Source organism: Morchella importuna, assembly GCF_003444635.1.
Source record: "Morchella importuna strain M04M26 chromosome Unknown Morimp01GS050, whole genome shotgun sequence".
Taxonomy (NCBI): Eukaryota; Fungi; Ascomycota; class Pezizomycetes; order Pezizales; family Morchellaceae; genus Morchella; species Morchella importuna.
The window spans coordinates 44,804-71,252 of record NW_025763447.1 but is presented as its reverse complement, the minus strand read 5'-3'; the positions used below and the strand labels follow the sequence as shown (position 1 = coordinate 71,252).

General features: G+C 45.0%; 6 protein-coding genes across 6 annotated transcripts; 4 read left to right on the top strand and 2 right to left on the bottom strand.

Moving 5' to 3' along the window:
• Nucleotides 1-978: 978 nt before the first annotated feature.
• LAJ45_10755 (uncharacterized protein) lies at nt 979-3,073 on the top strand (the record flags this gene model as incomplete). The annotated part of the gene is made up of 3 exons (XM_046120271.1): nt 979-1,323; nt 1,387-1,909; nt 2,034-3,073. 3 exons carry the CDS (start codon nt 979-981, stop codon nt 3,071-3,073), a joined length of 1,908 nt encoding a protein of 635 aa, XP_045966499.1.
• A 7,438-nt stretch (nt 3,074-10,511) lies between these two features.
• LAJ45_10754 (uncharacterized protein) lies at nt 10,512-11,264 on the top strand (the record flags this gene model as incomplete). Its single annotated transcript, XM_046120270.1, has 3 exons — nt 10,512-11,016; nt 11,096-11,182; nt 11,254-11,264. 3 exons carry the CDS (start codon nt 10,512-10,514, stop codon nt 11,262-11,264), a joined length of 603 nt encoding a protein of 200 aa, XP_045966498.1.
• Nucleotides 11,265-11,292: 28 nt separating this feature from the next.
• LAJ45_10753 (uncharacterized protein) lies at nt 11,293-12,910 on the top strand (the record flags this gene model as incomplete). Its single annotated transcript, XM_046120269.1, has 3 exons — nt 11,293-12,352; nt 12,409-12,627; nt 12,684-12,910. The coding sequence occupies 3 exons, from the start codon at nt 11,293-11,295 to the stop codon at nt 12,908-12,910; spliced, it is 1,506 nt and encodes a 501-aa protein (XP_045966497.1).
• Nucleotides 12,911-14,982: 2,072 nt separating this feature from the next.
• Nucleotides 14,983-16,440, top strand: LAJ45_10752 (uncharacterized protein; the record flags this gene model as incomplete). Its single annotated transcript, XM_046120268.1, has 5 exons — nt 14,983-15,004; nt 15,239-15,817; nt 15,879-15,912; nt 15,978-16,242; nt 16,300-16,440. The coding sequence occupies 5 exons, from the start codon at nt 14,983-14,985 to the stop codon at nt 16,438-16,440; spliced, it is 1,041 nt and encodes a 346-aa protein (XP_045966496.1).
• Nucleotides 16,441-18,147: 1,707 nt separating this feature from the next.
• Nucleotides 18,148-20,796, bottom strand: LAJ45_10751 (uncharacterized protein; the record flags this gene model as incomplete). The annotated part of the gene is made up of 7 exons (XM_046120267.1): nt 18,148-18,723; nt 18,780-19,003; nt 19,055-19,318; nt 19,396-20,242; nt 20,298-20,344; nt 20,408-20,578; nt 20,637-20,796. 7 exons carry the CDS (start codon nt 20,794-20,796, stop codon nt 18,148-18,150), a joined length of 2,289 nt encoding a protein of 762 aa, XP_045966495.1.
• A 1,360-nt stretch (nt 20,797-22,156) lies between these two features.
• LAJ45_10750 (uncharacterized protein) lies at nt 22,157-22,651 on the bottom strand (the record flags this gene model as incomplete). Its single annotated transcript, XM_046120266.1, has 2 exons — nt 22,157-22,253; nt 22,320-22,651. 2 exons carry the CDS (start codon nt 22,649-22,651, stop codon nt 22,157-22,159), a joined length of 429 nt encoding a protein of 142 aa, XP_045966494.1.
• Nucleotides 22,652-26,449: the final 3,798 nt, after the last annotated feature.

The window sequence follows — 26,449 nt, the reverse complement described above, 5'->3', positions numbered from 1 at the left end:
TGTCTTCGTGTGCTCGTGCTTCTAGTGCATCTACTTTTCCTTTCGTTTTTTCGTTTTTTTTCACACTCATTTCCCCCCCAGCTTTGTTGCTGCCCGAACCGTCTCCCCCCCGTAGCTATTCAGACTACCCGTGCCCTCCTCCGTCGGCTCTGATCACACCTCCTTTTTCAATCAGACCCCCGTCACACTCTAACCACCCCTCCTCCACCCCCCTTCAGGACATTTCGCTCCTATTCATCTCATCACTCATTCATTCACTCTTCAACGCTTTCCTTTCCTCAACCCCCTACTACACCTACCCCCTCCACCGCCACAAATCTTACTCTGGTGGACTGGAACACCCCTTACCACATTTCACGACGAGACTAGAGACGGAGAAAACCCCTCATCATAACGACTTCCCCGCCCCTTTCCCGGTAACGAGACCCACGCCTTTTAACGATTATTCACGAGCCACGCAACGGAAAGACGACTTTGTGACATTATCGAGAGAAAGAATAGCAAAAATTATATCCTACTCATCCTAAAAAGGCATCAGCATTTGTCCAGCATCATCTTCTTCGTTCGGGTTCATATATTTCTATAGTTTTTTCCACATTACAAAAGAAAGACTTCAATTAAAATCGGGACGATCTTCCGAGAAAGCATTCACAACAATACCGCACTTCTAATACAAGGTTCGCTACAACAAAATCATTTAATTCCAATAAAGAAAACAGAGAGAGAACGACGAAACGTCACTGCAAGCGTCATCTAGAGAAGAAACTACGGTTACGTTAAGACGGTAGTTGGTTTATTTGGTGATCTGACGTCGTTCAGGAATCATCAAAGTTTTTCTTTTCTTTTCCTTTCTTTTCCAACAAAGGGGCTTCGATATCCTTCACTTTTAAACTTGACCAAAGGGACCTTATTACAAGTGCTCTATAAATACATATTTAAAGCCTTTTAAACATTTATCATACCGTCTAAGCGATAGCAATGTCTAGCCATCACGACGGATACTACGACACCATCGGCTCCTCGCGATCACCAACCGGCCAGCACCAACAACAGCAACATCAGAGTCTCCATCGAGCCTCTTCAAGGCATTTTGAAACATTTGCTTCACAGAGTGGCCTTTACACTGCCGAAGACCACGCCGCAAGGTTCGACTCTCGTTATGGCGATTCTTCTCGTTTAGGTGCGGTCACTGGGTACGGGTACGATTCAGGGGCGCAGACTTGGAATGCAAGTAGTTTTGGAGGTGGTGGTGCATTGGCTGCTATGGGTGGCGCTACTGGCAGGATCAAGACCCCATCAAGGCAACGTAGTGCTTTACCAGCGGTATGTAGCAGTAGGGAGGCAGTAGGTATTGATGGGTCGAATTGGAAACTAACCTTCTGATAGATGTGGACTGATACCGCGCCCGTATCTTTGCCCACGGTTTCGCCACTTGCCGGTATGGGGAATATTCCGTTGGGCCCGTCCCCTATGAGAACTGAGACTGTTGGATCGGATCCCGACGAGGAGTTGATACCTACAGCGATCGTAATCAAAAATATCCCATTTGCTGTCAAGAAGGAACAACTGGTGCAATTGATGACAGAGCTTAACTTGCCACTTCCGTATGCATTCAACTATCACTTCGACAATGGTGTTTTTAGGGGCCTTGCGTTCGCAAATTTTACAACCGCCGAAGAAACAGCAGCTGTAATTGATATCTTGAATCATTTCGATCTTCAGGGCCGGAAGCTTAGAGTAGAATACAAAAAGATGTTGCCCTTGGTTGAAAGGGAGCGAATTGAAAGGGAGAAGAGAGAAAGGAGAGGACAGTTGGAGGAACAGCATCGGCCTGTGCAGATGCAGCAGCAACAGCCTATCATCCCTCTATCTACTTCACCTTCTCCCAGCGCTTCTCGGACACTTCCAGGTTAGTACTCCTACCCGAAATCTGTTTTATTCGAGCCAGTTGTTCGCGCCGTAGTGCATTTGGACTGCATAGTTTATTACTTGCCTGCAGAGTGCAGAGTGCATAGACTAATGGTCACGTCCAGACGTAGACTTGAACGATCCACAGACTCTGCAGTTCTACTCACAGCTCCTGCTGTTCCGCGACGATCTTTCCCGAGAGGCTCTTATTTTTCCGTCGACGCTTTCTCCGCAGCAACGTCGCATCGTGCACACCCTTGCACATCACATGGCCTTGGCACACGTTTCTCGTGGTACTGGTGAACAGCGCCAAGTGCATGTTTTCCGTGCCCCAATTTCAGGGACCCCAAGCATAAGCCCACCGTCGATTCCCACGACCGTTCATCCTGTGGAATCGCATCAGCGACGAGTGCTGACTAGGGCGACTACTATGGATTTCAGTGATGCTCGCTCAGAAGGAGCGGGAATGTATTCAACAATAGGTCGTCACGGAAATTCTCTATTGGACATTCCATCTTCGCCTTCTGGCAGAGGAGATATGCATAGCCGACAGAATCTTCGTGCCGCAAAATCGTTTGCTGACTTGCGATCCTATACTCCGTCGCCTGTGCCTTCTTCTGCTAGCTTTCCTGCCGCTCTCGGAGGCAATATTTCTCGGTACACGGACTATGGTGCCAGCGTTACTTCTACTACTCCGAGTTTGACGCCAACTGCGACAGGAACTACCGTGTCTGCTTCTAATGCTAGTGAGTCGTTACTTGTGAATGGACTTGCTGGAGTGTCGCTTACGTCCTCCTTGGGTGGTAATCTCGGTGTCGGTGGAGCGAGCCTTCGAGACCCACTGGATCCTAGGGGTGTTTTGAATTTTGATAGAGAACGACAAAACGGAAGGGACGGCAATCACGATGTTTCAACGCCTGTTAGTGCTGGTAGTAGTAATGGAGGTGTGTCAACAAGGGGATATGGAGGTATGTCGCCGTACAGCGATGAACCGACGTCAGCATCTTCGATGAGAAGCGAGAGGGAGAGAGGCCAGGTAGTGCCTTCTAGACAACCAAGAGGACCGGATCCGGATAGAAATGCGGGGTTTGCGTCCAGGAGGCAGCATCGTGGGGGTTCTGGGGAGTTGGATGTCCAGTCAGGTGTTGAGATCGTGGTTGAATAGAGGGGTGACGGTTTTTATTTTTATTTTTTTATTCAGATTTTTATTATGTTGAAAGTATATTTGTTATTGCCTTTTAAGTCAACTTTAGGGCCTTTGGGACCTTTTCTGTGTGACCTTTTTATTCTATTTATTTCAACTTATCCCGGAACAGTTTTCTCACTGTTGGGATTCCCCCTGTATTAGATAGTACGATGTCTATGATATGGCAACGAATGCGAGGGGAAACAAAACAAAATCAAGAAAGACAGATCCTCCTTTTCTTTTTCTCTATTTCATATTTTGTGCGTTGGGACAGGACGGGCCCGGATGGGATCCGGAAGGCTATGAGGATGATACCTTATTATATATAAAGAATTTTCAGCAATGATACGGGGATTGGGAGGGAGGTATTTCTTATGTTTTCTTACTAACAAGGCAGGAAGGGCTTCATGCTCATGTCGCATCTCGGGGAGGGTTTTTTTTATATATTTTTATTTAAGTTTGCCGTTTTTATCATTTTATATGCGCGTTTCCGTTTTGCTTTTTTCGTTATATTGTACTTGGTTTGATATCCAGTGTAATGCCGGTGTGGGGGTATTTGATAATAGGTTCAAGGTAGCCGGAGCGGTTTATGTAGAGTATCTAGCTTGTTAATTTTGAAAAAAGTTGTTTTGTTTCTGTAAAGTTGTCTCTTTTAATTACCAAAGGGTACTTAGTGACCCAGATCAGATCAATGGGTGGGGAAATCTCGACTCGTCAGAGTTAGGTTACTCAAGTGATCGAGGGTAGCAGTTACTTCGGGCTCCCTTTTGCGGAATGGGAATTATTCCTTTGCTTGGTAATGGATCACTGAGTACCATCGCTGGGTACGAGATCTAGACTACGTACTACGTATCGACATCTCCCAATTCCAACCCCACCACCCCATCTATCGATCCACCTTGTTTTAATTTTCCGGGACTCGAACGAGTGACCAAATCCCATAGGCCCACAGATTATGATAGGATTGAGCAAACGGGGCTGGCGGGTTGCTTACTTGCGTCACAGTGGGTTATCACGGCTGGCAACATATGCCATACACACACCCCCTTACTGGCACTGACTAAAATTGAATCATGAGCGAGAGCATCAAAAAAAGGCTATCATCGAATATCCACTGCTGCGTAAATGGAACACCGAACTCTCTGTTGAGGTACGTAGTGTTCAGTGCATGTTCAAAATGTCGGCATCCATCCAATATGCGTATTCATGACCATCACATTAATCAATGGTAGAAGTGACAACCTCTCTCTCTACTAGCTAGTCATCCAATTGGCCAACAATACCTACGAGGAAGCTCGAGGCACTCAACGGATAGACTCGAGACTTGGAAATGTCGAAGTAATAAGGTTCTGTAAGGGATGCAGTTGGGCGAAGCACGTCTAGATGCCAAAGTTACCGTACACCACATTAACATCACGAGACATCGTTTCACACCGAACTGTACGCAGATTCCCATGGAATGTATCAGCCTAATGGTTTTTGGCAGTTATCTCGGGCGCCTTGGATTTTTTTTTTTTTGTTTAATTCATCGGGTGCCTTGGATGCTCATAGTGGCTAAAACACAAGACTCGGGATTTCCTTCAATAAAAATTACAATATATATAGGCACTAGAAATACTAAAACTCTTGATCATGGGCCCACGGAGACAGAGTGGGTGGGAATATATGCACTAAACAATTCATGTGCAGTGGGCTGACTATACTGTTGAGTAACAACTCTGGCTAGGTAGTAAACTGAAGGAAGCAAGCACCCTCAAGCGATGAGTGTTGTACGAAACCGCTAAGAGAAAATACCAAATATCTCACTCTAAATGACTGTTAGCAAAAGATACAGGTAGTTATATGCATTCATCAGCAGTAAGTACCATCGAAGATACACGATTTTATAAACTCAAATACGTATATCTAAGCTTATAGGGAAAGCAATTTACCGGATGAAGTCTGAGGCACTCGAACAAATAGGCAATGAAGTAGATATATGTATTGTGATACCTACTAAACTAATTTAGTATTACCCTTCTACAAACTGATAGTCTTCTTCATATTATATCACTCGCGTATGAGCACGTGGTTACTTACTCAAAAATATATATGATGGACTTATATTATCATTCACCACCATCTTTATTTTATGGCTGGATGAAGTGGCTAGACGCGCCTGGCTTTTCGGGATTAACAAGAAGCGGTAAATTTACAAGTACCACGTGGAAAACAAGAGTCAAAACACGTGATCCGGGGATTCCTACCAGCTAGATTTCAGTTAATGAGAGGATGATACCAGCAGTCTTTTCCACCTGGCATAGGGTCCTCGGGAAATAAAACATACAATTGGCCTGTGTTATCTTGTGTCCCAAGGTCCCAAGGAAGGCGATTCGGACAATTCCGATTTTGAAAACCCAGACAGACTTCATGTATCAAGTAATATGACATCAATAGTTGGAGCTGATTGGGAGCAAAATGCACTTTTCTCCCTCAAAATCGAAGGTTGAGATAAGCCCAAGATGGGCACCAGTGACAATAACAAGAAGTATGTACTGACTAACCGACAGGGAAACATACGGTAAAAGTAGACATTCAAGCCTTTCTTATCGAAGATTTTCGCCCGTTTCCATTTTCGCTGAACCACTCAGAGCTAGGTTACAGACGACCAAACAGCTTTTTTTGTTACTGTAAGTCAATACATGTATTTACTTGATTGTTATGTTATAAACTATGTAGCTGTAGCATATCTAGAGTTAGGTTTTCAACCATGCTTCGCTATGAACGTGACTTTGGCCTGAGAAAAATACCACATACCCTAACAAATGACTCCTGAAAGTACTAAGTATGAAACATGAACATCTAATATTTCTATGTTCATGGTCAACTACGTAATTAATTCAGTGGTTACTAATTCCATATTCCGAGTGATATACTGTGACTAAATATAATTTGTTCGTTTAGTGTATACGAACTTCCAAAACGGCTACCATATAATCATCATAATCTCTACACCTGAAACCAGCTCGTTGAATCACGCCATATGGAGACGACAGCCCACAGATTTCAGAACTTGAAAAGGTGATCATGACGATGCCTCGCATTAAAACGCACCTCTTGGATGTACGATTCCTCTTCAGGGGGTTAAAATATTTCAGGGGGTTTAGTACTGATATCTACTTCCAACTGGAGGAATTTTGAACCCCGTTCTGAGGTTCCTCGTTAATGATCAAACTTGCACTTATGTTGTAATTATGTAAGATGCCAAGTCTTCGATTTATCGGCTGTCCAGTTACATTGACTCTCTTTGCGCAACTGTAGTTTATCGGCGCCATTCTCGCTCTAAGTGCAAGTGATAATGGAGTTGATCTGATCAGAAAGCTTCGTGGTCATCTGTATAAATTTAGCGGAACGTTTGATGCAGAAAAATTGAATTGGAGACTTGATCTCAACTAGTAGATCTTGAAACATTTTTTGGGCCGGCTATTAGCCGAACGCGATTTTGCTCATATCACACATGAACAGATCTCACAACGGGCGTGGGAGGGGGGCATAAAACACATTAAAGTTTCGTCATGTTGAGCAGTGGTTCAAAATAGGTAAAAACCAAAAAATACTCATAGCAGCCCTGCTGGCGCAATGGTAGCGCGTCAGACTTCTATTAGAGTTCCTCTTGTAGCGATCTGAAGGTTGCGGGTTCGAGCCCCGCGTGGGGTTACTAAGTAACACTTTTTTCTTGCTGTTTCTCTTCAAAGACAAGACTACTTGGTCTCACTAAGGAATGGAATCCCGGGAGTTTTGCTTTTTGCACCCCACACGATCTTTGGATTTTGGAATCCAGGTACACATTTGTAGGGACTTCCCAATAATTCTACAAAAAAACACAGGCACGTCACATACATCCCCTATACAGGCAACTTCTCGACATCGATTCTGTATATCGGGTATCGGGATTCAGAAGGCAGGCAAATAGATGATCACGGATCCAGTGCACCGATTGGCCACGATCACTCACCATCCCACCACTCACCTCCAGCACTCACCTCCAGCACTCCCGTCCCTCAATTCGCAACGTACCCCCATGAGCCACACTACTCTACTGCCCAGAGACATGGGCCGTAAGTAGACCTGACACATCTCAGCTACAAACCTGAGTGATGAAAGTGACTTCTGGGTTTAAACGAATGCCAACAGGCTGACCAAAAATGAGATACAAGCCGTTAGGGGGTAGCCACCAGTAAATACCTGGCTCTCAATCCTCCCAAAAAGCCACAATCATGACCATCATACGTGGGGGCAGAAAAAAAGTGCTAGAGGAGAACGAAGCGATGGCCGTCTAATGGTTTGGAGGGGGAAGATACGGTGATTGCTATTTGTACATTCACTGTCGCTTTTGGCATACCATACATGCTACATACCTCTGAAAGTCTCCGTATGGTTTTGCGATGGTTCGCCCCGTCGGCGGCGGATTGGAGGCTGGAACCGGAGTAAGGATCGGGAGGAGCTCAGTAGGCTTTGGGTGTTTTACTCCCGGAGGTTCCGTGGACACAGACCATCACTCGAATTCTTCGGGCTAAAAAATCTGACAGGGGAAACTTTTCCGCAGAAAATGTGTACTTGATCGTTTACGGTTAGAGCTTATGCTTAATTACGGGCGATACTATTTTTACACTGCTGTACATCATCAGGAGAGGCAAAAAGTGTAGAAACCAACATTGGGGTAGGCATCAAGGTGCCGTACTATCGTGTATTACTTTGAAAGTACGATGTTGTATATATGCTTATTCTATCTTTGGTTGTAAGCAAACCGCTTCGGCGATTTCGATACGAAGACGATGTTTGCTAGAGACACCCACATCTTCTCTTCCTCTCCCCAATGTCTCTGGACGATCCCGCGGCGGGGAAGGGCCGATAGGATAGGTAGCCCGGGACTTGGATAATCATGAAGCAGTTTGAGATAAGTCCGCGTCGAGTCCCGTCCCCCCCTCCCCTCTCTCTTGATATCCTGACTGGGTCCTTTTGAAACACAAAGATTCCTCTGCAGACCAATGCACTCGTAAAAGAACCGCTAGCAGGATCTCCTCTGCCGCACACATGACTAAACAGTATTCCAACTGCACGTTACAGAGAGTGGCGAACTCGTCCTTTTTCCGGCGATCTCTGATGCACCTCCAGGAGGTACTAGTACTGTAAGAGCAGAGGCGTGCGTACATGCTCTAGTCTATGTACTCTCTTGTTTTGCAGCTCATGTTTCTGCGCGAACTACTGGCGAGGAGAGTGAGGGGTGCGGGAGGGAATGTAAAATGTATGTATGTGTCTTAAACGTGTCAAAGGGGCGGAGGAGAGGTGATTGGGGAGGGGGGTGTAAGAGAAGGAGGGTTCAAAAGTGGCTGTGGAAGGGAGGGGATCTTTACAAGCTCTGACTATGGAGAGTAGCGCTTATTCCGGGGCCTGGAATTAACCTAGGATACACAGTGGCTTACGACGTCGTTTGTGTTGAATCCCGAGAGAGCCGGTAGTATACATATGAAGAGGAAGGCCAGTCAGACAGATCATTGACCCTTACGTGGTGAGGGTTGAGGGATCTCTGCAACTGCAACCACCCCCTCCCCCCCTTCATGATCATCGAGTGATTAAATATGATTTCCCTGCCAAGTCGCCCCTCCCCTCACCCGGTGGGTCTATCGCCGAATAACGGGAAGCCGGTAGATATAATTCTGCCAGTAATAGGGTGCTTAATTGTCGCAAGGTATTAGATCTGCCTGATGTCATGAAATGTGTTTTTTCTCGTTCGTTTCTGAGAGAGTACGAGTGCACCGTTGTGCATGCAAGACGCTCGGTTACTCCCGCAGTAGAGTGATATGCAGCTCGATAATCAGTTTGGTGGGGTTGCAGGAAGCAGCAAACCAGCGATAGCAAGGGGGGGGGGGGGGTAGAGGGTGGTGAGGGGAAAGAGGAGAGAGGGCGAGAATAAAATAATAAAAAAGCCACTCCTTAATAGTACATTGTAGTATTAGAATGGTTGTAGTGGTGGATGGGGTAATTGTACTCTAGGTAGTATTGTAGTTGTAGTTGTAGCTAGCCGTTGCTCTCGCTCTTCTTATCCTCTCATCACCACCACCAACTCGGCGAACCCTTTCATCCAAACCAAACATCCACCACCACCCTCACCACCATCTCACGCCCACCCTGCCCCCGCAGCGAGAAACAAACCGGCATCCAAAAGGCACCAAGAAACCCCGGTTAACAAACATCCCCCCTTCACCCTCGTTGCCCTGACTAACCCCCATTTCGCTTAGCCCGCCTCATGCGCCCATCCCAAAGCGTCTGTCATGTGCTGGCAAACTACCTCCCCCGACTGGCTCCACGTCAATCCCTCAAGCGTCCGGAGAACACGTCTCGCAGTTTCTTGGAGAAGCTGTAGCCGGTCATCGCAGACTGGGTCTCATGATGGATGTGTATGACAGCATTGCAGTGGTGAGGCAACGAGGCAAGGTGGGTGGATATGCAATCTGATATGATAGCGAAGGTGGGGAATAGAGTCCTCGAGAAGAGCAGCAGCAGAAGCAGCAGCAGAGTACCTGCCTGCCTGCTTGCCTCTCTCCTTCTGCTTGTCTAGCTGCCTGCCTACCCTACCTGCCTACATGCCTACATGCCTGATTGCGAGTCAATTGCCTTGATATTGATTGAGCTACCTGCCATGTACCTACTATGTAGGCCATCTGCTCAATTCAATTGCGATTACGATCAGAAGAAAGTGCAATTGTTACTGTTAAGCCAGAGAACCAATTTCAATTACTAGATACCTAGTTAACTGTCTCAATTGACAGTTAATATTTTCTGCCTGAAAGGATTATTACAACTACCACTACCGGCAAGTTTCACAAACATACGAGATAAGAGAGATCTATTTCCCGTTTCAATTGAAACATTTTTAAATCCTACACCCTGTGGCCCGCTGGTTCGGTAATCTCTCGATTCCACTCCATCCGTTTTGTTCTCTTTTCACCGACGTGCACTCCCGGGGTAGGGATAAAAATTAATAAGGGAATAAGAAAAAGGAAAAAAAAAAGACAAAATTCAAGACAGTACTGCATTAACTACCTACACCTCCACGGAATCCATGGCCCATCCAGTTGGAAATTGTGTCGCCGGATAATTCAAATACCTCCCCCTCCCCTTCTTGCCCCCCCCCAAAATCATTTCCATTGCGCAGTTCAATTACAAGCAGCACACTTCTGATCTATCTTTCTTCTCGAAATATTTCTGCAGCTTCTTTCTGCTATATTATCATTATCTATCATTATCGTTATCATATCTTTCTATCTATTATCATTACTGCCCTTTGTATCGTACCCAAGAAAAAGAATATAGCCCTTTTATTGTCCATCTCTCTTTCTAGGTCTCTCTGCATCTCTCCTGTTTTGTACTGTCCACAATGTTCCCCCCCAGCTGCCCACCGGCATGCTTGAAACGGAAGACCTCAAGTACCCATTCCTCTTCCAACAAGCGGGTCCGGCTCTCGGGAGTTTTCTCTCCCCGTCTCATTGTTCCCACCGGAGCTCGACGTTCTATATGGGATTGGACCAAACCTCCCCGGTTTATCCTCGATCCTGTTGCAGTACAGGGAGCCAAACGGACCCTCGCCGAGGATGAGGACATATATACACCGAGCAATTGTAAAGTACGCCTTCTAGACAACCGAGATGCCCTCTTCCTGCCCGGTTACAAAAGGCTCCCAACCAAGAAGCAACGTAAGCGGAGCTTATCCACCTCGTCGCCGTCCAAGAAGTCCCTCGAGGTTGTGAGGCTACGGAGACGGGAGCAGTTCAAACGCCAGCTACAACGTGTAGATTCAGGCATTTGCATGGATTCTGATGAGGATCTTGACCTTGACACTGTTGTAGAGAATATCAGTCCTTTCGACGGTTTCGCTTTCACTGGTACAGAATTCTCCTCCTGGACGTGAAGATCATGAGGTATCACTCGTAGATATAGGTACTGACATTCGTCCGGAATCAGGCGTGATCGTCGATATGACCGAAGCCATGGAGGCTACAGCTACAACTACGGAGGGGGACGATATGGATATTGAGGACGCTATCATTAGTACGGATGCCACCACCACTGCCGCTTCAAGCGAGGGTGTCACTGATTTCGGCTCGGTCTCGGCGGAGCAGGCTACTTCTAGCTCGAAGGAAGAGGATGAGGTCAAGGACATGGTGGTGGATGAGGTCAAGAAAGATGAAGTAGAAGAAAAGGAAGTGTCCAAAGAAGAAAGTGAAAAGGTAAAGGAAAGGGAAGAAGATAGGGACTCGGGCATCGATGTGGAGCTCTCAGACGCCGAAAAAGATATGGAACAAAAAGAAGTCGACGAACAGCTCTCACCTAAGGAGACTCCCGTCAAGGAGAAAGCACCGAAGAGGATTAGTATTGAGGAATTGGTGACATCAACCAAGTCAACTGTCAAGAAGGAGGAGGAGGAAGCAGACGATGAGGATGATGAACCACCAAGAAGGTCAACACGTAGAAGGTCGGCAAAGCCTTCGATTCTCCCAACAACTGTCGAGGAAGAGGAGGAAGAGGAGAAAGAGGGAGGCGATCTATTAAAGCGAAGACCATCCAAGTCCACAATTAAAGAAGATGATGAGGTAGAGAGCGAGAAGGAAACTGAGAAGGAAGAGAAGAAAGAAAAGAAAAAACTATTACGACGCAAGGCTAAGGTCGAGGAGGCAGATTCTGAGGTATCCGAGAACGAAGATGAGAAGAAGCCAAAGAAGAAGGTGGTCAAGGAAGAAGTAAAGGAAGTAAAGGAAGAAACAAAGGAAGAAGTAAAGGAAGAAGTGAAGATTGAGGCAGAGGAGGAGAGAAAGGTGGAGATCGTCGAGACAGACAAGATGGAGGAGGACACAGAAGAGGTTCTACGTCACATCTTGGAAGACACCGATATGAGCACAGACGAGGATTACGTTCCAGCTGTCGAAGAACAGACACAACTAATCAAAGATTCGGTTATTGTCGACAGCCACGCTGAAGAGGATGTGACAATGAGTGAAGACGAAGACATGGCTGAGCAAATCATTGAAGACATCAGCGCAGAACAACTACAGAACGAGGCTAAACAAGGGACTCATCAGACAAACAAAGCAGAAGAGTCCAAAGACATCGAGACCACTGATGTAGTCGTCGAGGACTCTCCTCCTCAGGTCCCCACCATTGATGTCAAGAAGACAATAAGGCGTCTAGTACTTGCGCCATCAAGGTTGGATGAGTTTGAGAGTAAGTTTATCACCTAATCACCAGCACCGCTATCACTCTGCTTACAACGATTTTAGTCACAAAAATGATTTCATCAGCACCCAAAACCCCGAGAACACCTCGAAGCCCGAGTGTGTCTCGTTTCAACATCACCATGTCTAAAGCGCCCCGCAAGCTTGAACCTATTCTCTCTCCCAGAAGGAAGAAGTTTGGCAAATCCGAAGATCTCACCCCTCATTGGACGGCGAAGAGACTGGCCGCCAAAAAAAGACATTTCCTGCCATTCAACCCCGCAAGTATGATCATCCAGTCATCCGTTTGCCTATTTGATAACCGACTAATTTTTTTTTAGATATCTCAAGACATGCGTACAGAGATCCCATCAGCGATGAGGATCATTTGACAACGCGCAAAAGCTTTTGGGAGGATGAAGACGTAGAAGATGTGTATGTCGATGACCAATATCTACGTATGGATTGGCCTCTTAAGACTTGGGGCGGCAACTGGATGGCCGAAAACGGGGGTGCATTGATCGAGTTTTGTGTTAGGAAACTCGAGGGTTTCAACATGGCTTGGTAAAGGAAAGCTATTGGCGACTTCTCTTTCTTTCTCTTTTTTATTTTTATTTTTTGATGTCTCTCTAGATCTGGATCTAGACTGTACATTTGTACTGGAGCATTCTGTATAAATGGGGTACCATCATACATGTATGTGGTACTGGGGCTAGGGAATGGCGGCAGGATGTGACTTTTGGGGCGTGTACGGCGTTAATGATTGTTTCATGCATGGACGAATAATGACAGTAATGAATCTCATTTGTAAGATAAGAATTAATAAACTTGCTATGTTACATCTATATCCGCATCCGACGTTTTCAATGGTTCATTAAAGAAGTGTACGATCGCCATGAGGGAACATGTAGCGTTATTGAAACCTAGCTAAAAGAAAAAGCAAAAAAAGACGGCAGAAAATCAGCGCGATGCTGGGAGCTCAAGCAAATAAGGGATCTGATGAGGTGCATGTAGTGTTGTTCTGACCTAAACCGAAAGCACAGTCACAGCTTGAAGTATGTGTAGGTAGAGAGGTCCCTGTGTTGTGTGCGGCTGAGGGTTGATCGAGTGATTGCCGATGATTAATATTTGCAAATAGATGTAGAAACACCCTAGAATAAAAAAAGATCTGATCGTGATGGCTTCTTGATCCACGAGATAGTCGCGGCCTGGATACCCCCCGGACAATCGGAAAACTAGATATTTAATTGTGTCCACAATGTGTGGTTGTAGTTAGTAATTCTTGTCACAAGACCTAAAGACACAATGACCAGACTCCGTTGAGTTTAAAATCTCACATGGCTTATAGGTACATATCCCCACTTTTCCTTTGGAGAGGGAGGGGGGGTTCCAAAAAGCTATTGTAAACGACCTCAACATCCAATCTACTGGATCTACTCTCGAAGGAGAAAATCAAAAGCAGTGAACTCAAAACGAGAGGTAAGTCCCGCGTACAGTATGCACTCATGATACGCACAAAAGATAGATATGCTGTGAGTATATCACAAAGTCATATGAGAAAGTTTGATTTCGAACTACATGTAGTATTACTGGCTGGGGTGCTCTCGGGATTCTTTGGGGGTAGTTGGTTATGATTGGAAGGGCTACAGGCAACTTGTGCGAAATGCAAAAAAACTCTTAATTCTTGAGAAATGCCCGTTTTTGCTCATTAATTCAACCATCTAGGGTTCTTGGTAACATTATTTGTGCTCTCCAGCAGATAGTTGTAGGATGCTTGCTGTTGGTGGGAGTATATGCAGAGGTGGTGGAAAATCGCCCGAGTGGTCTTGTTCTTGCCTACGGAGGACTCGTTTTGAAACGAAACTTATGAAGAGATGTCCCCAAGATTAACACGAAGAGGAAACAACTGCAAGGCTGTATTGCCAACCTATCGCTAAGGAAGACCAATACTTGAATCTAATAGCGTCAACTGCCTATGATTGAGAACAAGCCGAGTAATGCTTGATAAAGGCCTAAGCCAATAACAATTTAATCCGATATGCACGATATGCACGATATGCATCCGAATAGATAATATTGAAAATCTTGAAAAACAGGATCCAATAAAATAGGGCTGGGCAGTCGTGACAAGGGATAGAACGAATAGTGCTCGAGGACATAACCCTCGACTTATTCTAGAGTACATATGTAGAACAGATGTATATTCCACGTAGTTTGATTGATGACCAGTGCCGGATTCCGGTCCCGCGAACATCGTATCCTTCGGTTCTTACTCGCCCCGGGAGAATGCAATAATGCGTATGTATGCCGAGCCCTTGACGCACCGAGAGTATTCGGGACTTCCGTGCGATAGAGCAACACGATCCTTGGAGCTAGCGTCATTTATGCCGCATACTTATTTACCGCAGAAATGTGTATGACTTAAGTTGTGAAGTGTATTTACACTTGTCTGAATAGCCAAACGCCTGGCCTTGAGGTTCAACTGATACGACATGTCCTAAAATACACCAAGGTCACAGGTTATAACCTATTGGTTCAATCAGTTATCGAAACAGCATTAAGAGGGGTGTAATTACTAGATATAGCTTATATCACGATTGGGATTGAGTGAAGTTGGAGTTGCCCAGACCTGCAGCGAACATGACAGCGGAAGTTGCCGTCGGTTAACTATCGATAAGGATTGGCGGGGTGAGATAGTGGGGCAAACTTCAAATTTTTTTTCTGGGCCGCACCCATCCCCAAACAACTGCAACCCTAGATATCCCCAAGAATTCAAACCAGCAATCTATCCGCCCCTACGTAATAAACAAAGAATATGGCTACCCCTCTCACAACTACACTTCAAACTGAGGAAACATCCTTTATCACTTTTCCGCCACCCCCCGATTCCCCACAGCCCCCGCTGCATCTGAGGAGCCTAACACGGAAGATCGCCCATCTGGTGCCGCTGATGCAGTCCTGAAACCGTCCGATCCAATCCCTGAGTCATGGACTACTCGTGAAGTCAAAGGTATTGACTTCAACAACTTCAAGGGCCGCCATGTAACGGTCTCGGACCTAATTACAGGTATGGAAACTATTGGTTTTCAGGGCTCAAATCTTGCACGAGCTTGTAAGCTTGTTGATGCGATGCGTACCTACCGTTCCCCAGAGACTGGAAAAGAAGCTACTATTTTCTTGGGGTACACCAGCAACCTGATCTCCTCTGGTCTTCGTGAGACACTCCGGTACCTGGTTGAACACAAACATGTTTCGGCCATTGTGACCACAGCAGGAGGAGTCGAGGAGGACTTCATTAAATGCCTCGCCTCTACATATATGGGTGCCTTCAATCTTGATGGTGCTACACTGCGTAAGAAGGGCCTGAATCGCATCGGTAATCTTATCGTTCCGAACAACAACTACTGCCTCTTCGAGGATTGGGTCGTCCCTATTCTCGACGCCATGCTTGAAGAGCAGGAGGCAGACCCTGAATGTATCTGGACCCCGTCAAAGATGATAGCACGCTTAGGAAAGGAAATTAACGATGAAAGAAGTGTCTATTACTGGGCTTGGAAGAATGATATTCCGGTTTTCTGTCCTGCTCTGACCGATGGGAGCCTTGGAGATATGCTGTATTTCCACACATACAAAAGCTCCCCAAAACAGTTGAAATGTGATATTGTGGGCGATATCAGAAAGATTAACTCGCTTTCTGTTCGTGCCGAGAAGGTCGGCGCGATGATCTTGGGAGGGGGCATTGTGAAGCATCATATTGCCAATGCTTGCCTGATGAGAAATGGAGCGGAGTATGCTGTATTTATCAATACAGCAAGTGAGTTTGATGGCTCCGATGCTGGGGCAAGGCCAGATGAGGCGGTCAGTTGGGGAAAGATTAAGATGGACGGAGAGGCAGTTAAAGTAAGTGAATTAAGTACCATTATGGAATCTATACTAGCTGACTCGGCTATCTCACAGGTGTACGCTGAGGCCACCATTGCATTCCCTATGATTGTCGCCGCGACCTTTGCTAGACCGTCCGTGCCTGATTCTCAATCTGAGCCCGAGATCAAGAAGGAGGACAAGGATGAGGATTCAGCTGTTGCGTTTAACTCTTAGATGGCATCTTCTTAGATTCTATTGATTGACAGTGGAAACATTTGCGTCTCTCATATTTCCTGTTTCGGCATTTGGTATGGAGTTTTTTCTTCCTAGATATCTTTTGTATGCGTTTCTCATTCCCTCGCAAAACATGATTCATGGTATCGCGGCTTAAGATCCAACTGATCTCCGCTTCTATCTTAGACAAGATTTCGTTGCTTTTTTTTTTTTTTTTTTTAGAATAGACTTCTAATCTATTAAAATGGGTTAAGGAAGAGAAACACTAATAGTTTGAGTTTTTCATTACCTGAAAAATCTCAGACCTAACTAAGGCAGGTCTCTGAAAGCATAAACCGGCTTGGCAATCAATGAGGAAAAAAAAGGTGAGGCCGCACTAGCGCGCCTTTAGGGGCGTTGATAGAGTGGGAGGTCTGTGGGCTAAAATATAAAAATATACTGGTGGTAAAATGGTCTGAACCCCCTGATGTAAATGTCACGTGGTTTCAACTGGTGGACTAGAAACTATAATTCCGCTCAGCAAAGGTACATATAACTAGGGGGTCTATCTACATACCTCGCGACCGCGAGCTGTTACTTCTGATATCCCCAGTTGGCTGCCAGTTCGAGCGTTCCTCTAGATCTGCCAGCTTCATTCCCGCCAGCTCCCGTGACGTTATTATTTTGTAATTCAACTTCATGAGGTCGTTAAACCCCCCTGGTTTTGTGTAACTGGGTACTCTTCGGGTCACCATCTTTTTTCCTCTCTCTCCGCACTTATGGGGCCTTTGGCCCCCTCCACCTTCCTCTCTATCATGCTGTTGAACCATTCAAGTACATATTTTGTGGGGTGGACTGCTTGCCAGTAAGTAGGAAGTAGCAAGCCGGGTAAGCGCAAAAGGTTTCTCTATGGAGCTTTTACAGTAATATTAGAGACCCCAGCAAGAGTAGTCCGTTCGTTATTCTGACGTGCTATAATTTGGCTTGGCGCACAAGATCTCACTCGGTCTAGCATTTATTCTCTCCAGGCGATTGTCAAATTACATGGGCATGGACGAAGGACAGGCTTAAACTAGAAGTTCTGCCTGCAACAGTTAATTGGCTTAGGTAAGTGTTTCTGCTCAACAAGCGTACTTCATGTACATAGTTGGAATACTTTACACGATTGGATCATACATACATACGTTTCTGTGATAGGCGGTTGCAGTAGATCATAATTTATAAACCGTCTCCACCGTAATTCTCATTAGCGTTTGTTTACAAAGATGACGCCGAAGGTTTGATACACTAACAGAGGTGGAGTGGTATATATGAGATTGCGATTCGAAGGTTGGAGCAGTTCTGAATCCTTCTGAATACATGTACATACTTAGAACAGTCTACTTGTCAAAATTCCACGACTACGGGTTCAAGCTCAATAAGGTCAAAATCAGAAGACAGCAGATCAGATATATCATGATTGCGTTTTTATAGGCTAAGTGGTGTCGTTCAATCCTATGCAACCACTATGCTGATACGTATACTGATAAATCTGCACATACCTGCAAAGCAGCCAAGGGGGTCGTTATAACCCAGAATACCTTTTGATGGGATAATTGATTTATAAACCTACTGATAAATTAAACCAAAAGAATCGCGTCTTCATACCCATCCATATCCGAAACAATTAACGAAGTAACCAGCCAACAATGAATCAATCAGCCAATCATATGCGAAACAAGTCTGCACTTATTCCTCCCATCCATTCACCAGCTCGATATCTATAAGTCTTCCTACTCTTAATGATCTCATACCACCAACACTACTTGGCGTTCCTGATCTTACTCCGACTGAGCTCTCGAATTGTGAACCACCTTGGCCAGCTGCCGGCCTTGCCGAAGTTCTGTTCTGCCTCGCCCTCGTCCTACCCTTCTTATCAAGGATCTTGCATACAACAACGTGTTCTTTTGCGGGGTCAAGGGACACCAGGTATCTTTCATATGGACCATTCTTTCTTTGGGAAGGAATCCAGTCTGTAGACCCTAACCATTCCTGTGTAATAGCATCGCGCACTGACTTATGCATCTCACGCTCAATAGATCGTGCCCCGTATTCGATTTCGTAACCATTTTCGGCTATATGCCGGCAAACTGCTGCCTCCCCTTCAACCTCAAGTTTAATATGCCCCATGATTGTTTCTTTGTTAACATCGGCTGCAAGTGTACGTTTAAGTTCAAGCAGATACTTGTGCGCAATTACAGCTTGCTCGGCGGGCGAGAACGGAAGGAATGGTAGGACCATGGAGATTCGTCCAGCGAATGTTGTCTTTATTATACACACGATTAGAAACCTACCCTGACGGTCTAGTATAGAGTACGTACCCCGAGTTCGATGCTGAATTTTCTTAAGAACTTGCTTTCAATTTCATTCATGATATTCGCGAGGAGCTGTTGATCCTGGTTATCGGGATTTTGGAAGGCCTCGACATTGGCCCTGTAATATGGCTCAATAATATTATCCACCTTACTGGTGGCAAGGATCCATATCACTTTTGAACAATCTATCTTCGTATCGTTTCTAACGGCCCGACGGTCGCGGTATATGCCTAATCTCATCAGTTGGGTATCTCATCGACCAAGTCTAGAAATATTCAAACCTTCGTCAAATGGGGTTAAAAGTGATTCGTGCACGGCAGGTCCCATTTTCTCGAATTCATCCAGAAACACAATACATCTTTGCCCGTGGTTGCGACATAAAAAGTTGTTCAAGGCCGAGCCCTGTTCGTAACCTGGGGATGGTGCTGTTGAGCCAAAAAGATCAGCAGTGCTGGTCATTTCGGCACAGTTGATGGTCAGGAATGCTGCTGATAAACATGTGCGCATGCTCTTAGCTAGCTCAGTCTTTCCATGTCCACTTGGACCTAGATTTAAGGATTTGAATATAGAGTTAGATAACCTATGTTTTAATGGTGGGCAAAAAATAACATCGTGTGCTCACCGACAAAAGCTACAACCAGAGGCTTCACATTCGATTTGGAGAGTAGTAAGTGGCTCAATACTCTCCGCATCAAAAAGCTTGTTGCAAAACTCTGACCCACCAGACAAAATGGCATCTGAAACAGATTTGGACATCTTTCCATTCTAGCGATTAAATGCTCACGATCCGTCCGTGGACGTAAACCTCTCGCTTTCAACAACCAGTATCTCTGCGAGATATTGATGGTGCTGGCAAGCTTAAATCTATACTTCTCTGACAGCCATGATGGTATCTCGCTATTAGATGACCTGGAGAATCTATGGTGGCTTGATGAATAATGATCGAAAGAAATAAACTCGTCGGGTATGTGTGTAGGGTCGGCTCCACTGGCTAGTAGAATCCGCACCATCTCAGTGGTGTCGGCTCTTGATCCATGCATGATAGCAAAAGCTAACAACGGTATGTTGTCTGGACCAGCATTCGCGTCTACAGATATGCCTCGAGCTATGAGAAGTTTCAATGCTTTAGGTTCGTTTGTGGCTACAGCAAAAAATATAGGTGGGAGCTTTTCGAATCTGGAAGCCTTATCTAGATAAATATCTTGATCTGAATATCCACCTAAATACTGCTCAACGTCTGAAAGTTGAAAGGGTTCTGCAGCCAAGAGCAGAACCAAGGCATTAACATCGAATTCTGGATCCGACATGGCATACTTTTTTCTTAAGTCTCTGTACTCCGTAAAATCAATTGGTAGTAAAGTTTCCCATAAGTCTCCAATGACTGTAGGGGTCTCAGTAAAATCGGCATGTTGAACAGGCGTCGCTGGTTTGTTGGATGCAGATGTAGATGCCGTCACAGAATGGGTACCCTGATGAACATGGTTTAGTGCGCGAACCTCAAGTCTACAGATATCATGAACTTACGTTAGCTTTTGGTGGGTACCATTCGGTTACATTCACTCTAGTACTAGCTTGGGCTCCCCAGGAATCATCAGCCTTCGTGGGCGTGGTTTCGTCCCAAGTATTTTTGATACCTGAGGATTGCTGATCCCATTCATTTGCTGGTATATGATGCTCCCAATCGAGCTCGTCTTCCATAACTTTATGGTTAGGCTCAAAGACCTTTTCTCTACTATTCCCATCTTCAGAGTTATCCCTGATGTTGCTTTGTACCCTCGGGGCCCTCGTTGCCTTCAGTGGGGGGCCTAAATAGTATGAATTAACACAGGAATCCTAACTAAAAGTTAAACGCACTTGACTTACCTTTATCGCCATAATCGATCCATGATTTCGGAGGGTCTGCTATGATTGGTGTATCGCGATGGAGAAAATTACATTTCGTTCCATGCTTACACTGGCCGGTCTTATTCCAGAAGTAACAGGTTTTCTCGATAGAGCCCACGGTGATATTATCGGCACTCATTTCTTCTAGATCTTATATCTTGGTTCGCTCGGATTCGTTGCCAGTTCTAATGGGAGTATCGTAATCGTTATCTGGGAATAATGTAAAGCCGGGCCTTAGTTATCATAGTCCTGGCAGGGGATTATAATCCACAGCCTCGAGCTCAGGAAGGGGAAAAGGAGGAGGAGGGTTCGTAAAAGACCCTTTGTTTACCGTACAGTCTGGTTAGATGGGAAGGCATACATGTAATTATTTGCGAGGACTTGTGATCCTTTTATAAAATCCCTGCGACGTTTTGCCTGATTTGTGCCTCCATACATAGATGACTCTTCAGGCAACCAACAATACCAAATTATTGAAGCTGAGAATAGAAGGCTTTTGAAAGAATTCGCCATTTACCTACTAGAGTCTTCCAATTCATCTATACACTCCGTTATTCGTACATATTTCCCCCACATCAGGTGGTGTGGCGCATGTGGCTTCTATAAAAATACGAGACCAAACCGCCCCCAACAGACTGCAGAACTTTACGAGTGACGCCCTAATTAAATTTCTCCCGATAATATCTTTAAAATTGTTATTAGGCTCTGACAATCATGGACCTCCTTAACTCAAGATTTCTGTTTCAATTGATAGGCAATATTGAGGTTTCGTGCGGTTAATGAATTTGGGTGCCTGAAATTTGTGACGTGGGGTTGAAGGCTCTTCGACGTTACATAGCGACAATGGATATATTGGTATTGACCAAATCTACTCAATCATAATGAATCCCAGGCTTGGTTGAGTCCTGTTAAGAGAATAAACAACTAGAGAACGATTGTGATGACCTTTTTTTAATTCTTAGTACGTATATGCACAATTCTCCGTGGTACTTGGACAAGAAGTATATATAATACATGTACCATATTAATTTAGATGATCTGTACTTCAGTGCTACAGTAGCTCTATAGGTATCGATATTCTAATACTCTACGTGCGCAAAAGTGTCTAATTGTCTAATTGCGCTAAGCCACATCTAATACCGGTTTACTAGCGGCATATCATATTCAGGATGTAATTCCAGCTTCCTGGCATGTAAGTATATTACTACTCTCAGGTACAACCGGCAAGTTACTTAGTAAAAAAAACAAATGTTCATGTCATCTACTCAACAACCATGCACTGAAGAACCACCAACGATAATAATAACGAGCAAAAGTGAATGAATAGAGTGAGGATCGAACTCACACGGGTTGCCCCACTAGCACCTGAAGCTAGCGCCATAACCACTCGGCCATCTATCCAGGTGACTGGGATTGGTTTATGCACATTTTGAGCCAAATATTTGCTTACCAAGAGACTATAGCTATGAATTCTGCGTCAACTCTCTAAAGATACATTTCTACTGAGATTCCAATTGGGCTGCCCCCTCCACTGGGACCACGAATGAAGGTCGGTACTTGATGAATAACTCCGCAGTTGGCTTAAAATTCTGGCATCTTTACGATTTTGGTCAGTCATTGAAGCTTACACTTGCGGAATCGATGCCGGACAGAACAACTGACCCCCCTTCCACTAGACTCCCTTTGACAAACATCTTCCCCGGCAGAGCTTCCGGCTTTGTAAACATCGTGCACCCGCACTTTCCACAAAAGTACTTTGGCTTTGGCTTTCCACTCTCGCAGCCGGTAATAATGTAAACCGCCATCAATTTTTGGGGGTCTTCAATAGTGACCGCAGTTTCATTGAAAGCGAAATTGAGCTGATAGAGTCCGCCGGCGCCAGCTGAGCAGTGCTTACAGTAGCAGTAGTTAACCTCGGGTTCAGCATCTTCCTCAAAAGTAAGTTTGATACCGCCGCAGAGACATTTGGCTGGTGGGACTGCGTTGGCGGGCATTGTATTTGTTGGGTGGGTGGGTTCTGTGCGGTAGAAATTGATTGTTGAATTGGATGCTTCTTGAAGTTGAAGAGTCCAGTGAACGGAATCTTCAACCCTTATATACTATCAAATCTCCTGGGTAGCTGGCGAGTCATGACGTAAATCTCTTGGGACCATGGCCCGGCAAATAGATCTGCCGTTGAGGATGCAGATGAAGATACGCGGCTACGCTACTGTGTTATTCTCACCGGTGGTCTGTAAGGGTTTCTAGATCTGGTAAGGTTTGCCTTTTTTGCACATGGGTCAGTCGATAATCTGTATGCAAGTTGGAGCTCACATGCAAAGCATCCAGTTTAGTGCTCGCAATACTGGATATAAGGACTCTGTAGCTCCGATATGAGTACATGTACTAATCTAGGCATTCTATCATTTAAGGTAACGTATAGTAGCGATTGGTTATAATGATAATATATAATCCGTTAATAATCCACAGAAATAAGAACGGGCTAGATTTCCTTCCCGTCAGTGACTCATGAACCTTCGTTAGGACAGGTATCGTAAGATGCTTTTTTACTCTGCACTCTAGGCGGTTGCTAGTGTAAGTGGAATGCTTGAACGGGATCTCGGGCCTATCGCATAAAAGATATAATATTGAGGCCTTATCCCTTAGTCTGGCAATGCTGACCCCCCTATAATAGAGGAATTAAATTTGTATGGGAGATCTATTATTTGATAAGAGAGACAACAGGATCTGTTAGTAAAGCCACACAAAAGTTTGCTTTTTTTTGGGGGGTCAGCATTTTTTGCCAGACGAAGGGATAAGGCATCATGATAGTGTCACGGTTGTTTTTCAACGAGTCAGCGCTCATATATAGCCAAGGACCGCGGAGATCTTTAGAAGACTAAGGGCTTGTTTGGGAGCAGGTCCAAACGGCAAATTTGTATGCCAACGGGAAAACTCCGTTTCATTTATTTCATAACTCCGCTTTGCAAGAAATATTTGTGTTTGGCATGCCAATTTTGAACCTCCGTTAGGGCTTTGAAACTGAGTTTTTGAAAAGTAGATATTACCTAACTACACTGCTGCTTGGGAAGCCCAAACTCCGTTTTCAAAAATCTCCATTTGCACTCGTCTAATGGAGTCGTTGCATAACGGAGCTTCATAACCATGAAACTGCCAAACGGGCCCTAAGTGTAACCTCTGCTTGTCGGTCATAGCATTAGAGGGGAAGTTATTAAGAGTCGTAACTTATCACGAGTGGTGTTCTGAATTTTTTTAAAGTTGGCATATCTTGTAGGCCTGAGATGAAGTGTGAGCTGTTAGCCATAAACTAATTTGAAATGAAGATCATTCATATTTATGGAGTTCAATTTCTAGCTGACAATTTGCATGAAGTATAGGATACGTTTAAGTCTCCTGGTAGTTAGCTCCGGCTGGCTACATTGGTGTTAATTGTGTTGCGTCCATTTTATTGAAAGTATGAACGCTTTGTTAAGATATAGAAGCAGGACTTGATATTGAGAATGCTATACTGACACTTAGGTATCGGCTGGCATTATCAAAGTCTTTTCTGCTGTCTCAGGAAAACCATTCTGCGCGGTTTCATCTCTCACGTCTCGATGGGGCCCGGGTTCGTTCCCTACGTTAAATGTAAGAATGTACTGCACGAGAACCACAAAATACATTACTGGGTACGAAGTTAAATTGGGTGTAGATTAATATCGTTCACAGACTCTTATTGTCGCACCTCGTAGAGACACACAATGTTCAATATAGGTCTGGGTACGAGACTAGAATTACATGTAGGTCTAATACGCTATTATATTTAACCACTCCAAGACTAGTCGACAAACAACAAGCCAGAAGATATGTTATGTTATAGACGAAGAAAGATGAGACCTGTTCTAATTAGTACGTAAAACTCTAGTTTGTATGAGCCCGTGGTCAAAAGAACCTGGTCGCGCGTCTGCACCGGGCAACTCCCCACATACACGCGCCAACGATGAGTTCCACTCCCGTAACAGGCCCAATGGCCACTGTGCGATGCCTACTAGAGGAAGAATAGAGGGATTCAGCGACTTCCGTTAGCTATCGGTGACCCGGGTAGTGAAGTTCCCTGAAGTGCAACAAGCGGACAGTTGCCAAATGAGTTTCTGCTGTTGAGGGATCGCTATTGCCCCAGGTCAGCTGTTATAAAATCCCCAGTTCCCATTCCAATCACTACAAATTACAATTACAGTCACTAAAAACAGTCATAATACTTTCAATAGAATCGAAATCGAAATGGATATATATTATGAGCCTTGATTAAGATATTTCGGCTTTTTTCTTAACTATTTTTGAGTAATAAAGCCGTAGGATATGTTATTGATAGCTTGATGTTTTCCGGCATCTTTCCGCTATCATAACAGAACTTTTAGCTTCCGCTATTGATTTCCCGCATCTGGTTGTGATCCAGTCACAGTTATCCATGGCAACAACCTGAAAAAGATCCTAGACAGTCGATACTGTGCGTTGCAGAATTCCTCTAGTGTATACTTTATTTCAAGACCGGCATTCTCAAACCGAGATATCTCAACAGGCTGGGGTACTACAGCAAGCCATTAGTGATTGATGCCGAAATCCTCATCATTTCCGGTGTAACCGTCACCGACCTGGCCATCGTGCCAACTCACAGAATGCGATATCCAACACTTTATTATCATAATTAGAAGTGGCTGAGAGGAAAGCAGACTTTGCTGTAGGAAATGGGGAAAACAGCCAATCCTGATGCATTGCCGAATACAATTCAACCCGCACTAGCTCAAAAGGGTTACTACCGATGCAAGTCTTACCAGAAGCCATTCTTTAGTCTTGAAAGCGAATAGAAAAGAATAGCCAATGCTGATAAATACTTCGGTACTACATCAGCAAAAAATGAGTTTCGCCAGGACGAATCCGTGCATCCAGATGTCCAAATTCGTCTTCCGAGTCCAAAACCTCATCTGTTGCTACCAATGCATCGTCTAGCTACTGCTACAATGTGACACGTATTCTTTTGATGCCTGGTAAATATAGGAAATGTGATATCTGTAACGGCAATATTATATTTCGGCTAAGGTGATAGATTGGGTTGTGAAGAGAAGGAATCGCGCAGTTGGACTATGATTTGTAATGGGTTTTCTGTTATGTTCTTTCGGTTTCCGTTACGCAAGATATTAGTCATCAACGGACTAGGAGTTGGATATATAAGGGGGTGTTGTCTCGTGCCTTTTCATGTTTTCCTTCCTTTCCTCTCCTCTTCACGGAACCTCCTGTATCTACCCCAACGAATACTACTTTTGCTCTACGCCTCGTCCTAGGTTCAATTAGTTGTCAAACTAGATAGAGCCACTCCATAGCCCATAGTCCTGAATACCTATTGCCACGTCCTCGCCTCGGTTGTATTCCTTGGCACCATAGTCCCTACGTCCATAGACCACCGTTACACCAGGTTCCGTCCTTTATCGCCAACCAATACAACACTATAGCCTACAATGTCGGAACACGTTCCTATCGATTATCAACAACTAAGCGACACCCTTCAAACCTTCTTCCAAGAACATCCACAGGTCGATAACACTGTCGGGATAGAAGCTTACGCACTTCTTCAAAGGGCCCAACACGGTCTCGCTCAGTATGCAACGGACTTACAAGAGGTGGAGAGGGAGGCTGGAAATGCAAGGGAGATGTTCGAACGAGACCTTGCTGCTGCTCGAACCCAGCGGGTCGCTGTCGAAGTAGTTGCCCCTGATGAAGAACCGATTGGTGGTGATGATGCTCCACCCGCGCCTCCA